The 16429-nt window shown below is 33.5% G+C and overlaps 1 protein-coding gene across 3 annotated transcripts; it reads left to right on the top strand.

The window, feature by feature from the left end:
• The first annotated feature begins 230 nt into the window (after positions 1-230).
• LOC129802685 (eukaryotic translation initiation factor 5A) lies at positions 231-13099 on the top strand. 3 transcript variants are annotated; one of them, XM_055848695.1, is made up of 4 exons: positions 242-329; positions 1626-2004; positions 10813-11014; positions 11096-13099. In XM_055848695.1, exons 2-4 carry the CDS (start codon positions 1796-1798, stop codon positions 11165-11167), a joined length of 483 nt encoding a protein of 160 aa, XP_055704670.1. In that variant the 5' UTR covers positions 242-329; positions 1626-1795; the 3' UTR covers positions 11168-13099. The 3 variants fall into 3 exon arrangements, with proteins under 3 accessions (XP_055704669.1, XP_055704670.1, XP_055704671.1); XM_055848696.1 differs by having other exon boundaries at positions 290-432; XM_055848694.1 differs by lacking the exons at positions 10813-11014; positions 11096-13099 and having other exon boundaries at positions 231-329; positions 1626-8857.
• Positions 13100-16429: the final 3330 nt, after the last annotated feature.

Here is a 16429-nt window from a genome sequence, read left to right as displayed (position 1 = left end):
AGCCCGCTAAAATTTTTGAGACAGTTTTCCTGTGATGCAAATTAATTTTCTCCGAATTTTTTTATGATTCCGACTTTCAAAATTATTTATTTCGATTTTTTAAGAATGTTTTTGTGTGATTTATCTGTAAAAATGTATGATTTCTGATTTATCAAACATAATTTTTATCCAATTTTCGAAGATTCAATATTTTCGAAATAAATAAGAGCAAGAGCCCTCTAGCGGGAAAAGTTGCAAAACTTTCCGGATGTGGATATATTTTTTCGTGGAGCCATCTTGCTTTTTTTTTACATAAGACCTCTTGGTTTCGACAACCATTTTAGTCACATGTGAGTAGCGAGTTTTATCTGAAAATTTACTTTACTGGTGGTGCTAAATATTCTGTACATAATATATTTGTTGATTTTCGTGCACTGTGTGCCCTACTATTGTGTGAGATATTTTTTTAACACGTTGAATTATTTTCTAGAGAAGAAAAGTGTGAGATTTCTTAGCCCGGGTCGCGTTCAATTTGCCGCATTCTGTCGGGAGCATTTGCCAATTTTTCACCTTTTGGGGAATCTATTCAATGTGCCCCTCCAGAGCCTATCATACAATCAATATACTGTGACTCAGACTATGGAGAATATGTCTACGTGTAGCGCCCCATTTTGCAAATTTGCCTCTGGCAGAGAGGTATCGCATGGGAAGGTTTATTGACTCATCGGAAGGTGTGCTGCAAAAGTGGTTTATTTATCCAGTTTTCTGCCACGATGGGGCTCTTTCAGGTCCCCAAGCACCATCGATAGGTGCTAATGAACCCCTTTGCCAGCAGCAGTGAAACATTCCGGAAGCGGATAGTGAGGATTTTGGGGTCGAAAGAATTTCCCTTTCCCCCGAGGCGCCTGACAGATTCGTGTCATGCGAAATGCGTGTGTGTTGGCACTGAAAAAGCCGCGTGTTCCTACGTTTTGCAAACCATCCCAATCCCTGGGAGGCTTGTATTTCATCTCAAAAATCATCCAGGGGGTTTTTCTGCAGACTTGCAAGTATTCCTTCTTGTGCCTTTGAAGGGTTTTTTCTGTGAAAAATTGCAACAAAATTGAGAAAATGGGCGTTCCGGTATACTTTAACGGATTTTTCTGACACGTAGGCGAAACATCTGGCGGCTGATTATTTGCTTTTTATCAGCTTTGAAAACACCTGAAGGTCGATTAATGCTACCTAACAGATAATTTGAATGTTTCAAAGCTTTCTTATTGCTTCTAAAAGGAACTTTCGAAGTATTTCTAGAGTGAATTTGCAGAAACTCGAGCAAAAAAAAACAGTATACCATAGTAAACACTCTCTGGCTTATGCTGATAGTGATTCTAAGAGTATCTTCCATAAGAAAAACCTCGGAATCTCGAGAAATATTTAACACAATTCCTTTCAAATTCCTCTCCTTTGAAATATTCAATATCCCAAAGATTAAATAAGTATAAATCCAACTCGTAATCCCAAAAGAAAATAGAGATTATTAATTATAAATTCTCTAGATAAATTACACTAGCTGTGACTTTAGAATGAATTTTCGCAATTCCGCAAGATGGATGATGAAACGTCATACTAAATTTTTCTTATGTTTTTTTTTGTTCTCATTGCAGCTACTCCTTAGCAAATTAATCACCTGGCAGAGTCAACAGTCTCCTGCCCTAGCACAGTAATCGCGTCAATTGATTGTGTCGCGAGTGGAACCAATCTCTTATCACGTTGAACGTTAAAGTCTAACCACACTTTTCAACTACCGAGGAATAATCTTTGTTTTCTGGGCAAAATGACTGATATGGATGATACCCACTTTGAGACCGGAGATTCTGGTGCCTCTGCCACTTATCCCATGCAATGTTCTGCTCTTCGCAAGAACGGTTTCGTCATGCTAAAGTCGCGCCCATGCAAAATCGTCGAGATGTCCACCTCGAAGACCGGAAAACACGGACACGCCAAAGTCCACTTGGTTGGCATTGATATTTTCTCAGGCAAGAAGTAAGTCAAGAATCTTATTATTTTTTTTACCCCTGCATTGATTTTTTTGTGCCGCATAATTGTAACTTGTAAAAAAACAGAAGAAAATGTCCTAGACTACCTGATTTATAAGACAGATTTTGTAGTGCATTCTACGTCTGTAGATAATTTCTATGAAGCATTTTTACTACTCGGGCAGGGGCCCATCAAGCCTAATAAAAAGCAAAGATATTTTTCACTTTTGCTTGTAAAAATTTTGCAGATATTGCACCGCGACTTAAACAAATTTGCTCGTAATTCTTGTATTATTTCGGCGAACATTATGAAATATGTATTTTGAGATAGCTTTTAATGCACAATTTCGAAATATATCAGACTGATAAGTAATTTCTCTTTAGGAAAAAACTTGCCAATACTCTTCAGTGCCTTTATGCAAAAACGTATGTAAAAATCAAATGTCGAGAGGCCCCTGACTCAGGGATGACCTAATGGTTAAATTTACTTTCATGATGAATCATTTTAAAAAGCAAATGCAAAAAAATCCTAACAAAATCTTAGGTAAAGATTCTTTGGTCTGTTTTTTTTTCTATTTTGTAAGGTCAAAATTAATTTGATATTGTTCGCGATAAGGCAATAAATTTTAATGTGTTTAAACCTCTTTAAGCCCTCATGGAAAATTTCATGAAATTGTCTTTATATCGATAGCAGTTTTAAGAAACCTTTAAAAATCCTATGTGAAAATCATTGAAGAAAAATTAAAAAGTTAATGAAGACTGTGCAAGGCTTACCGATAAAAGCTTTGCAATCCTTTATGAAGGGGCATTGACCTTTAAGCAAAGGTTACAGAATTGCATTCCTAATTTCGCCTGGAAAGGATTCAGTATTAACTCTAAATACCTTTTTGAAAATACAGAGGATCAGGATACGTGAATAGTTATCCTGAATGTTCCAAGTCTGCTACCTAATTAGAACCGAGCGGTGGAAATGCATAAATAAATAATGCATTGTTCAAAGAGCAAGTAAAATGAACTAAGAAATAATAACAGAGTACACATTTCAAACTAAACCTTTTATCGTACTTCATAAAAAATTAAATTTCTAAATAACAAGCCAATTCAGAAGAATAATTTAACTTTTATTCTACCGTTCTGAGTGAAAATTTTATAAAGAAGATTTTGTAGGGAATTTTTGCTTTGGGAAATTAGAGAAAAATTGAAATATTTAAAGATTGCCGCATTTAATTTTTCCAATTTATTTTTTTTACTGTTTTCTTTGGCATAATTTAATTAAATATGGAATAATACATAACTCACTAGAATTACTGGACACATAATGTTCATATTTTGGAACTTATTCCTTGTCGGTTCGACAATCAGGATCAAGAAATCAAAATTTACATAATTTTCCTTCTCAAAAATCTTTCATAATGTCTGTTCCACTCTTTCGACAGCGTCTTCTCTTAACCCTTTAAGGATGATTGCGTTACCGGTGACGTGTCCCATATACAGGCTTCACATTCCTTACCATGGTATTGCACATCATACACAAATCAGAAGAAACAGTCTATCTCAAGTATTTCTAGTACATTGACTGAATGAGTTAAAGATAAATGACCTTAAAAGGAATATTGAAGAAACCACTATTTATTCAAAGTAAATACCCTTACTACTCTTTGAAATATCAGCCTGAAACATTATTTTTTTTTACAATTTATACTCAATATTGCCAATATTATGCCATTTGCAGAAAATTCTGCTCTGATTTTCTCTAATCGCAAAGTAGAAGGTTGCAAAAACCTGGAATATTTTTTGTAAATCGTCAAATCTTCAGCTATTTTCTATTACAGTCGACTCTCTCTCATTGGGGAATATGGGGCAAAATGTCATCCGGTTTAGCTATAGAATTCAGTGTCAAAGCCTTTGTAAATTCCACAAAAAGCGCTCTATTATAAAGAATCACGATGAAATAGGGAGAACTACAGCGAATTTTTATCGAATTACCTTCATAATTAAACGTGAAAATTGTCAACAAAATTTGTCGCCCGATTGAAAAAGAGCTGATTGAGCGAGAGTCTACTGTAAATGGTTTAAAAGCTGAAAAATCAGGAATTTATAAATTATTGCATTGACATTTTTTGAAACTCAATTTTATATTTATATTTCCAATTCAATTTTAATTGCGAATGAAATGCAAAAGGTTTGTGAAAAGGAAAATATGTGAATTTTGTTTCATGAAATTATTCTGATCTAAAATGTATAACTGGAGATATTACAGATTAATAGATAAAATTTGATGAAAAAATCTATTAGAAGGATGCGGGGACCAATTTTCAAACACGAATTTTGAAGTCGCTGAATTTAAATTCACTACATTAAATTTTAAAACATTACAATTAACTAAGAAAAGAATTGACCACGCAAAATACAAATCATAAAAGACAATGAAGAAAACTATCAGAATCAGCGCTACATCAAACTTTCCGTACGCAATTTTGAGCAAAAACTTTGTATAACTCTTTGCGAAGCTAGAAAAAGGCAAGAAAATGTATGTCTACCTTTGTTGGGCTATTTTGCCCACATCATTGAAGGGCTAGATTAAGTAAAAGTCATTCCCCGGTAGCTAACAATTCATATAGTAATTCGAGGAGAGATGGAACAGTGGGAGAGATGGAACACTTCGCCTCCTGCCCACATCCTCCTCATGATCACCACCACGTTTAGTCTAATTATGCCCTCCAACATTCTAAGGAAAATCCCCAAGTTACAGCTTTCTATCTTTAAAATTTTGCAAGAAAATAGAAATTCAATTTTTTGGATGTCTAAAAAATGGCCAAAAATTTTTATTTCTCCGTAAGAATACGTGCATTTGAAAGTGAGGGAGAGTTGGAACAATTTTTTGAGGGAGAGTTGGAACGTTTTTCTCACAGCAATTCTTCTTCTTCTTTCTTTTAAATATTTTGTATCCGGACGTTATTAAAATACACATAACCAAGTTAAGCAACGCATTGTTTAGTATTTTCCAAAAAGAAGAGAACTTTTCGGGTAAGAGTGACTTTATAACTTTGTTTAGAACATTCTATTTAGAATGTTTTCATTTCTATGTGACAGCTATGCCAACACAATATAAAAGGAAGGCGAATTTGTCTAGACATCCGTGGACCAAACATAACCTAGATGAAGCCATTTCAAAAGTAAAAAACAAGACATTGAGTCTCGGGGAAGCCTCGCGATTCTATAAAATTCCTAAAACTACACTATTCAGGAATATGAAGGTAATGAAGAAAAGTGATGGATTTGGTCCTGGAGCTTGTCTTGGTAAAGAAAATGAGATATTGTTGGTTGAGCACATCATAAATATGGATGAGGCAGGGTTTTCTCTTAATAGAAAGAAGGTCAGGCGTTTGGCTTATGAATTCGCTGAAAACTTGGGTCTCGCTCATCGATTCAATAAGGAAGAACAAATAGCTGGATATTCTTGGTTCCAGTCATTTATGCGCCGCAATCCAAGTCTTTCAATTCGGCATTCTGCAGGACTATCCATTTCAAGAGCACAAAATCTCACAAGGGAATCTGTAAATGGATTTTACGATCTTCTTTTCAATGAAATCGAAAAGTTCAATTTACAGGATAAGCCTGAAAATATCTGGAACTGTGATGAAAGTGGGCTTCAACTCATCAACAGTACCGGAGAAGTGGTTGCAAAAAAAGGGAAAAAGAATGTGAATCAGATTACAACAGGAGAACGAGGAGAAACTGTAACAATATTGGCGTGTTGTTCAGCAGAGGGCAGATTCCTTCCTCCCACAATGATTCTGAAAGGAAAAAATATGAAAGCTGAATTTTCAGATGGACTGCCTCCTGGATCGCGAGTCTTTATGAATCCAAAATCAGGATATGTTACCGGACAAATTTTTCTACGTTGGTTTGAGGAAGTGTTCTTGCCAAGAAAAGTGAAGGGCAGAAATATTCTGATTTTGGATGGACATGTTTCTCACTGCGGATCTCTAAAACTGCTGGATAGGGCTGCGGCAGAAAATGTGACGCTTCTTTGTCTTCCTCCTCACACAATCCATGTACTCCAGCCATTGGATACATCGTTCTTCCAGCCATTTAAATATCAATTCAGGGTTACCGCTGATGCATGGATTTTTAGCCACCCGGGTCGCAATATAACGCGTTATCAGCTAGGTCCCTTGGTACGGGAGGCGTGGCTAAAAACTGCTACGGCAAAAAATGCTGTGAACGGCTTTAGGACAACGGGAATTTACCCACTGCATCGCCAAACTCTGCGTGATGATCATTTCGCCATAGTGGATAAGATCAAGAAAGAACCGAGTGCAGGAAAAGTCATTCCTGCGGATGGGGCAGCAAAAGTGATTGGTGCCCAACAATTAGCACCAGTAAAGACTCAGAAGGTCGTTCCGGAGGAGGTTAAAATTAAAATGGAAGAGATTGAGAACAAAACGTCAGAAAAACTTTTGCAAGAGATTGCTCCAATTCCTGAAATTAACATTGCAGTAAAGAAATCGAATCGAACCCGTGGAAAAGCCCTTGTACTCACCTCTACCGAAAATAGAGAAAATTTGCGCATGAAAAATGAAAAACAGAAAGAAACTGAGCGCAAATCCCAAGAACGCAAAAAAAGTATTACACAGATTCCCAAGACCTCTAAAAAATCAGTTTCAAATTCATTGAAAAAACTGAGAAATGCAATAAAATAAGGTGGAATCACCAGTTCTCGCCAGTGCCCCACTTGTCGCCACTTACATTGAAATCGCTATTTTTCGCAATTTATGAAATAAATGAGTCGCAATTTTTTTGTATTGTTTCTGCTTCTACGCATAGAATCGAAAAATAATAATTATTCGTTTTGGATTCACGATTTGGTTCACTTTTTAGAGCAATATTTTAAGCAAGTGCATCGAATCCAACATCTCTTACCAAATGTACTAAGTGTCGTCAAATTTTCATCAGGCCAAAAATACCTATTTGGGTAAATAATTTGTCTATTGAATATTTAATTGCACTTGTGGAATACATAAAATTTGTATTTAGTCAAGTAATATTTCATTTTGTATTATTTTTGTATAAAAATGAGGCATGGCGAGAAGTGGTAATATTCTGGAATTGATTTTACCACCTGTCACCATATCTTTTCAATAGGCGACGCTAACTTCACTTCGTACATTCTCAGTTGTCAAGTCTGCATTGTTTACTTTCTGCAAAAGTCCCATAATTTGATTTCTCAAATAAAAGTGAAGAAAAATCATTTAAAGAGAGTAATAATAAAGTGATCACAAGGAAAGAGAAATGGTGAATGTATTCTTATCATAGTATTGCCTAAAATCACCGAGTGTGGTTCTTTTCAAGTGGGTGGCGAGAAGTGGTTACAAATTTTACAAAACTGGCGAAAAGTGGTAAAAAGTGGCGACGAAATGGTTATTTTTGCATTATTAATAAAAATCTGTTTTTTAAGTAGTCCAGCGTTATGTTCTAGGATTATTGTTTTCACGTATCTAGAGCCAATACATCTAAGTAACTTTGTGTCAAATTTGACTTATCTTGTAACAAGGATTCAAAAGTTATGATTAAATGAATTTAATTTTTTCCTAAACATGGCGATAGCCGGTTATTCCACCCTAGTTTTTTTGTTTAAAAATGTGTCTTTTTCTTATAAATTAATACAATAAAACTGCATATTTTGATAAAATTTTCGGTGTTCCATCTCTCCCTCACTTTTTCTGAATGCCCCAAAATGCAACTTTTTTTAAAATCAATTTTTTGAGGTGATTTTTTTCTTTAATAGTTTTCAAATGGTGATAACATGAATCTAGAGTCTTTAAATGACAAAATAGTGAGATTCGTTTTTATCTCCCGTTAAAAATGTGTCCGCACTATTGAATATAAAAAACGTGTTCCATCTCTCCTCGAATTACTATATATAGATTGCGTAGAAATAAATTAGCGAAAATTGCTTAAATGGAGCTTAATATATTGATATGATAGTCATTAATAGATTAATGTTGCATATTAGCCTCTTTCTATTGGCACACATTCTTCCGAGACTGAAAATGTCCTTAGGCGAGAATGTTACTAAAAGGAGGCAAATTAACCAGTTTTCTGGGTCAGAATTAACACAGTGATCTCACGTTGAACAGAAAGTGAGTTCATTTCAAAATTCTGTACAATAAAATCTATGAACAATCAATATATTTTGCACATTTTGGGTATATTTTTATCGCAATGAAAAAAATCATAATGAGGGTAATAATGTTCTAATTGAATTATTGCAAACCGAAACATTTCACGTGATTTAATTTTTTTGGGGGTTAAACTTATTTTAGAAGTCTAGTGACTACCTACGTTACGTAGTAATGGCAGTATCTCTGGACGATTATCCATCCTTTAACTTTTTCTAACTAACCATTTTAACCTAAATAATAAAATAACAAAAAATACATTAGCCGTACTCACTATGGCGCTGTTATCTTGTAATATCGTTATCTCGTTATCTCGTTATGTTCTCGTAATGTATTTTATAAATGAAAAATTATAACAAGTTATTATAACAATTATAACAAATTATTACAACAACGCCATAGTGAGTACGGCTATTATTTTTATTAATTATTTATCATTACTTTTGTATGTATAAATTGACCATTGCAAACTTAAAAAATGTACAACCTCACCATTTGTCTCTCAAATGACATAACTTTATAATATAAATGGCTTAAAAGAAGTTAGTTGCACGTATTCGACTATTTCGAGTAAATTTGTCAAGAAACTTATGGCCAATGAAAATAACATAAATAACATCCATAACCATAAATAACATCTATGGATTACAAGCAACTCATCCGAAAAAAAGAAAAGTTTTAAAATATTATTTTATCTATCATTTTTTCCACCTAATTTCTCGGACATATGTTTGTCAAGAAACTTATGGTCAATACTGTAGGAATGATTGTACGAAATTTTCGTCTGGAATAGGGTAAATGTCCTAATTCAAAACCATTTCCAGGCGCTTTAACTTTGACAGAAGATTTAACACAATAACTGAAGGAAATTATATAAACTTGCTTCTTGACTCTTCTAGAATGTCACTGTTTAGTGAAAATTCTTTAAATATAACTACAAAATTTTTTAAAATACAAGAAAAATACAAGAGTGCAAAATGCTTCTATTTGAAACAAATTAATCCAAATGGAGACAAGGGAAATTTTCTAATTGGAGACAAACAGTTTAAGTGAAACCGCGACGTAAGGCTTCCAAAACCTTGTTGAGGTGCTCTTGAGTACAAGATTTGTTCTTATTCCTGGTCTTTTCTCCTTTACCATATAAGATAAAAAGAAAATCTCTAAAAAGAATATCATATTTCCGGTGTTTCCAATTGAACTATTTGTAGATACTTCAGAAAAACCTTTGTTCAAGAAATAGGTAATTATTTCATTTGAAAATTTCACGTACTGTTAACAATAAAGATTAACACTTAATTTTACATAATTTTGCCAGAAATATTACATATAAAAAAAAACGAATAAAGAACAATCACCCTCTTGTGTTTTTCATTTGGATTGATGAAAAATTCGATGGTGAAAAGGTACACATTTAATTTTTCTAAGAAATTTATAAATTAAAATTTGTGAATATGAATGGATTTTCTCTTTATTTGGAGCAAAATTAATGAAACTGAGATATAGAAAATATATAAATAAAAATGTAATACTCTGTATTTCTCATGGAAAAAATGATGTTTCCATTTGGAGTAGCGAAAAGTTTCCAGTTTCCATTTGGAACAGGTTTTAAATTAGCTTAATTTACCCTATCTCTAAAACATATCCAAAAATCATTGAAAAAGCTTGGTCAATTTTGAAAAAAAATGGTTTTGAAGGGTTGGAGGTTAGGGGAAAAGGAAAAGGAAAAAAAACGTCTGGAGATATTTTTTTATGAGGGGGTCACCGAAGACCTGAAGTTGATATCTTTTACCGTTTAAGCTCCAGAGCGGTGACATTTTGAAAAAAAAAATCGATTGTATAACTGCTCTCTCTTTCGAACAGTAAAATGTACATTTTTTAGCACTTTACTGTTCTCAAGTGTCCCTGCATTATCGACTCTTCTTTGTGTTGGTTCATGTCGCGACTGCTTTCCCCAGTCTCCGCCGTGTTCTAAAACTTTCAAAACAGTCATAACAGGAACCAATACAGAGAAAGTTTGAATATGTAGAAGTACTTGAGAACACTAAGTGTTAAAAACATGTTCATTTTTTCATTAGAATAGTGCCATCCAGAATATGATTAGCCTGCTTCTCGTTCTTCCGTATGACGAAAAACAACAATGATACATATATGTACATATGACAGGATTGGAAAATATAACAACAAATAGCCTTTTTTGAATTAAGTTCTGCGTTGATTTAGCCATTAAAGGCCCGATTTAAAAATAAATCCTAAAATTGAGAGGATATTAAATGAGCACTTAATAGTGATAGAGTACTCAATTTAAGATGCAAGTATCCAGAGTTCGAATCCCCTTTAGGTCACCAATAAGAATTTACAGGAAAATTCTTGGAATTTTTCTGTTAATTCTTCTGTCTTCTAAATTCTGTAGAATTTAGAAGGCAACCCCATCCCTGTATAAGAAAAAAATAATAATGCTTGTCTAGAAATGCCGCTTAGGAAGGCCCTTCCTCCATGGATTGATGTGCCAGCATTTATTGTTATTAATAATAAATATATAAAATTGGTTTTTAAATTATAAATATTCCATTATGGATTTTTTTCCTGAGAGATATTAATAAAATTGTTTGCTGTTTTTTTTTCTATCTCAGATACGAGGATATATGTCCTTCCACTCACAATATGGATGTGCCACATGTTAAACGCGAAGATTATCAATTGACTGATATCAGTGATGACGGGTATTTGACGTTGTTGCGCGAAAACGGAGATTTGCGCGAGGATCTCAAGCTTCCGGACAGCGAACTTGGTGCTCAGTTGCGTTCTGAATTCGAGAGTGGCAAGGAACTTTTGGTAAGTAAAGCCCATTTATTTTTTTTTGGTTTTGTTTTTATTGGAAAAGACGTATAAAAATAACCTGGGGGAAAATTTTAGTGCACCGTATTGCATTCTTGTGGCGAAGAATGCGTGATTGCCATCAAAACAAACACTGCCCTCGAGAAATAAAAAGGCGCTTCTTAATTTCTGTGGAAAAGGCTGGACAAAGGTGTGAAGTTGAGGAACATGAAAAATCAACACAGATGAGGAAAAACACACAGGAAAAAAAAGAAAATAAAGAGAATCATATTCCAAAAAAAAAAAAACACTAAAAAATTGTAATCGCAAGTCACTCGCATTTTCTTTCCTTTTCTTTTCAACGCTTTTCTTCTATGATCAATATTACAGTTGTTCTTTAGAAATTGTTTTTTATTTAACAAGATTTTTTTTAAACTCTTTTCCTAAAATGAAAAAAAAATAGAGAAAGAATTTGTGAAAATGACGAAAAATAATAGATTTGTCGTCCCCAGAAAAGAAAAAAAAATAAGACGCCGTAAATTAAAGTGATTCTCAAATAAAAAAAAAGAAGGAAAACATAATTTAAAAAATATATATATCGACACATTTTAATGATTAAAAGGGCATTTTTATGAAAAGAAAAAAAAATATTTTTCGTATAGAAATCAAATTTGTGAAGAATGGGAGAAAAGTGAGGGGAGAGAGAAAGGAAAAAAGTAGGTGAAAAATATAGATTGAAAAAAAAAACGTGACAAGATATCTTCTAATCTTAAAGAATATTACTGAAAGGAAGATGAGAAAAAAAATTTACGAAATCGTAAGAGAAATTATTGAGAAATTAAGAAAAAAAAATACAATTTTTAATCACATTTAAGTTTATCTGCTGTTTTTTTTATATAAATAAATAAAAGATTAATGAAAACTTAAAAAAAAGAGAATAAATGAAAAAAATAGTATCTGTAAAATGTAGCAGAAATGGATGATTAAAATATTAAATCAAGAAGCAATCCAAATAAAAAAAAACGATTAAAATTAAAAAAAAAATAGTATTTAAATAAAAAAAAAGGAGTCCAATGACAAAGCATTTTCTTATGTTCAAGAATAATTGTTCCCTAACATTTTTTAACACCACAATTACAGTAAATCAAGTGTTGGATTTTTTCCTAAAAAAAAATCAAATCATCGAAAAAAATATGAAAAGAGGCGCATCTTAATAAATATTGGAATTGCCAAGAAATTTAGAATTCTTTTAATGCATGTTTCCCCTTTGAAATAACACCGAGATCAATCTCAATTTACGTGATGTGATTGAAAATGTTTATTAAAGTTCAAGCTATTTTTACATTCTGGGATTGTTAACCTTTAAAGACCTTAGAAATTTTGTCCTTATTAACACAAATGGGTATTTTTTGTGGTACTAAAGATTGATGATTCCTTCACGTATTCATGCTTGCAAATAGCACTAAAAGAAAACTTTTGAGATCTAGATGAACTTTCAGGCACAAATTACAGTTTTTAAAAAAAAAAAGTCAACTAAAAATTCCGTAGAAATTCTACTTATGAACCTTACCATTGAACTTTTTCAATCACATTCAATTTGTTTATCCTCCTGGAACTGCTTAAAATGCTCTTTCCACAAATGCTAAAAAAAAAGAAAGGAAATAAGAATAACCACAGCAAAAGTGAAAAGATCAAAGGCGAAGAATGAGCTCTGAAGACTAAGGGAATAGATAGGAATTATATTTTTTTTATTAATTAGACTAATTAATTAAAGAAAATGTGGGATTTTTTTTTCAATCAGTTTCAAACCACAATAGAACAAAATAAATAGTGTGATTTTCCAAATAGAACATAATAGCAATGAAATAAAAAAAAATCGTGAATCATCAATACAAAAGAAAAAAAAATCAACTTAATAAAACGCGAAAATAACTAAAAGCCTGTAAAGTGGATGACATTATTAAAAAAAAAGAAAAGAAAAGTAAGAGTGATTTAAACACAGAACTTTAGGGAGTTTCCTTCTATAATCTTGTATTTTTCATTTTCCCTCCTCTGTTTCTTATACTTTTTTACTTATCAAAAATAAACGAGAAATCACAGAAATTAATGAATATAAATAAATTTGTTGGTTCCCAAAATCTTTTTGATACAAATAATAATATACCAGCATTTATAATAATTTATCATTCGATTTTTTACTCAGTTGCTCATCATGAATCTTGAACATCTTTTACTACGGTATATCCCCCGGGTATCCCCTGCCTCTCCACTATGTTCCATATTTATTTTTTGCAACGTTTTTTGTCTTATTTCCAAGGATATTTGAAAACAATTTGCTTGTTGGAAGAAGTCTAGAAGGGACATTCAAACTTATTTCGATGTAATTTTAATTTTTCTTTAGAGATCAATTAGAAATTACCTGAATACAGTAGACTCTCACTCAATCGGCTCTTTTTCAATTGGGCGAAAAATTTTGTTGACAATTTTCACGTTTAATTATGAAGCTAATTTGCTCAAATTCGCTGTAGTTCTTCCTATTTTATCGTGATTATTTATAATTGAGCACTTTTTGTGGAATTTACAAAGGCTTTGACGCCCAAATCTATCGATAAACCGGATGACATTTTGCCCCAAAAGTCCAATTGAGAGAGAGTCTACTGTATCATGACAAAAAACTCGGGGATCTCAGTGGCGCAATAGGCAAGACCGGCAAGACCGTTGGGTCTTGGGCGGATGAGATCTCTGACTCGACTCACAAAGTTGTGAGTTCGAGTCCCGCCCGGTACAAAGCAACAGAATGTTAGAAAGAGACATTTTCACTGTGATAAAACGTAACTAAAATCCACCGCCTATGCCCAAACATCGCGGGAAAAGAGTTACTGGGCGGTCTACAATGAACTTAGCACATTTTTTCAACACCGGGATATAAGACTTTGCAGCATGATTACATTGTTAAAATTATATCTCGATAAGATTAATAATAATGGAAAAAATCTGTATAATAGTAAATTTATTTTTAAATTATACAGATTTCATACAGAAGGTTTAGCTATGTGGCTTAACTTCTGACTCCTTATCAGGCATGATTATTGGTGAAATTTTAATTCAGGATTGGATATTGAGGCCAAGTGAAGTATTAGAGATTAGATATTAAAAATGGGGAGGGGGGGCAAAGCGACCCAGGCTTCGCAAAGTCTTCGAACTCGTGACTTCGATGCTATACCTCAATGATACTTTCGCATAGTGTACCGTCTACCAGTCCTAAACCGATTTGTAAATCATTCAACATTGCCTAAAATACCTTAACCCTTTAAGGACGAGTGGGACACCGGTGTCCCAAAAACAAAAAAAACATTTTTTTGACTATAGAAAGTTATTTTGTCCTCTAAATCTAAGTCCGAAAAATTAGTTTTTATTTTTGGGACACCGCGGTGTCCTATTCGTCCTTAAAGGATTAAGAGTTGAATTGAATTTCGGATAAAAATTAATTATCGGTTATGAACCGGTTCATTACCGATTCATAACTCATTGGAATCGGTTCAGGCTTGTCCAGAATCCCAAGACCTTTTCAACGAGCTCAAAAATGGTACTATTCGGTCGAGAAAACTCTCTCCAACCATAAAAAATTATTATCGGGAATTATTCAAAGGTATTTTTGTATATGGATGAATATCCGCCTAGGTAATCTCTAAAAGCATTCAAAAATGAAAGAAATAACAGGACGCGTTTTCGTATAACCCCAAAAATGGTTTTGGAGCGATGGAGTGGAAATGAGAGGCATGTTAATGGTCTCAGAGTCGACTTGTGGGGGAAAAGGTCCTCCGAAGATCCCAAGTTTCTTTCTCTAACCGTTTGGGTCCCTTGAAGATATGATTTTACAAAAAAGCACACGTTTTTAATGGTTTTATGAGAAGGAATTGAAGGTTCTTGACTAGTCAGCGCTATGTGCGAGTGTTGAATGCTATAGGGAAAGACATTCAGACTTCGAACACTTCATCGAACTCACAACTGTGAGAGTCGAATCAAAGATCTCTCCGGCCAAGAGACGACGGTCTTGCCTATTGCGCTCCTAAGATTCCCAGAATAGGTATTAAACCGAATATCCTGCGTTGAGTTCAATTGTCCATTCATAAGTCGAAGTTCAGCAGTTAAAATTTTTGAAAGATTTAAGAATCTATAAGTTTCCTAATAGTCTCGCATACCATGTATATTCCACCGTGGTTTCAGCGTTTTTAGCAGGAAACGGTTTAGCAGGAAATGCTTCTCACGCTGTATAGTCTTTTTTGGTTTTGAACGGTCTCCACACTAAAGGTTTGCAGCTGCACCAATTCTTGTGAAGCTGAACCGCTTCTTGTTAAATAAAAAAATGAAGAATTTAAGCTATATGGATAAACCTTACGGTTTCCAGCACTAGTTTGCTCTAATTTTATTACATGCGATTTTTTGTGAAAATATTTACTTAGGTCCTTGACAGACGTACGACTTAAGCCGAGACACGGATTAGTGAAAATAATGTAACAGCAGTTTAACTATTCTTTCAAATACAATTACGCTAAATCGTCTCTTGACTAATCTTCAGGTCTGTCAAGGTTCTTAGGATGGAATATTAAAGACAATTGGTCAAAAATTTTGAAAAATCTTTGCGATTGCTTGTTTAGAAATGTCCGAGAAGACTGCTTAGGATTTGAAATCTGTGTTATTCTGATCATTTAGGAGGTTTAGGGCAGCTAGAGGTAAGTTTATTTAAGATTATTTAAGCTATATTCTTGTTGAAATTCTCGTTTTTGAAAACTATTGAACCAACCATCAATTTTCACGTGGGACAGAGATTCAAAACATTTGTGAGTGTCCTTTGATAAATTATTATTATTGAGAATAATCTGCATATCAGACGTATCGCTTGCGGGAAGGCCTAGTTCCTTCATGGAATATTACGCCAGACACCAATTTATTAACAAGTAACAAACGCTTTAACTCTTTCGCGTCACACATTTATTCAGCAAGTGAATTCATGTAAAATTGAGTTTTTCCTAATTCTTTATAATCAAATATAATATTGCTGTGAGGAAAAAAAATTCCATTGCGTGAAAACTCGGAAAAACTGCGAGTCATATATGACCCTGTTGTCCTCAAGGGAAGTGTACATACCATTTTCAAAATCTATATCACGGGCTTTTTAAGAGTTTTTTTTTTGCTTGAAGTTATTAATTTGGCCAAAACCATGGCAAACTGGATTGTCTTGATGAACACTGTACTCCTGGTGTTCAAGGAATCTTCCTGGTAATCCCTTTGAACAGTCTCTGTCACAATATTTTGAGTGGTATTTGGCAAAAATGAACTTATCCACATATTTATTCACACACAATGCAATTGCACAATATTGGACGCTTGCAGAATACTCTAAAATATTGCAAAATATGTTATAATTCATCA

Source organism: Phlebotomus papatasi, chromosome 2 (genome assembly GCF_024763615.1).
Source record: "Phlebotomus papatasi isolate M1 chromosome 2, Ppap_2.1, whole genome shotgun sequence".
NCBI classification, from domain to species: Eukaryota; Metazoa; Arthropoda; class Insecta; order Diptera; family Psychodidae; genus Phlebotomus; species Phlebotomus papatasi.
The sequence above is the reverse complement of the archived record's forward strand: the minus strand, read 5'-3'. Positions and strand labels throughout refer to the sequence as shown.

Bases quoted from the DNA above. Each gene is read 5' to 3' on its own strand.
- LOC129802685 (XM_055848694.1), top strand. From the start codon at position 5,093: ATGCCAACACAATATAAAAGGAAGGCGAATTTGTCTAGACATCCGTGG.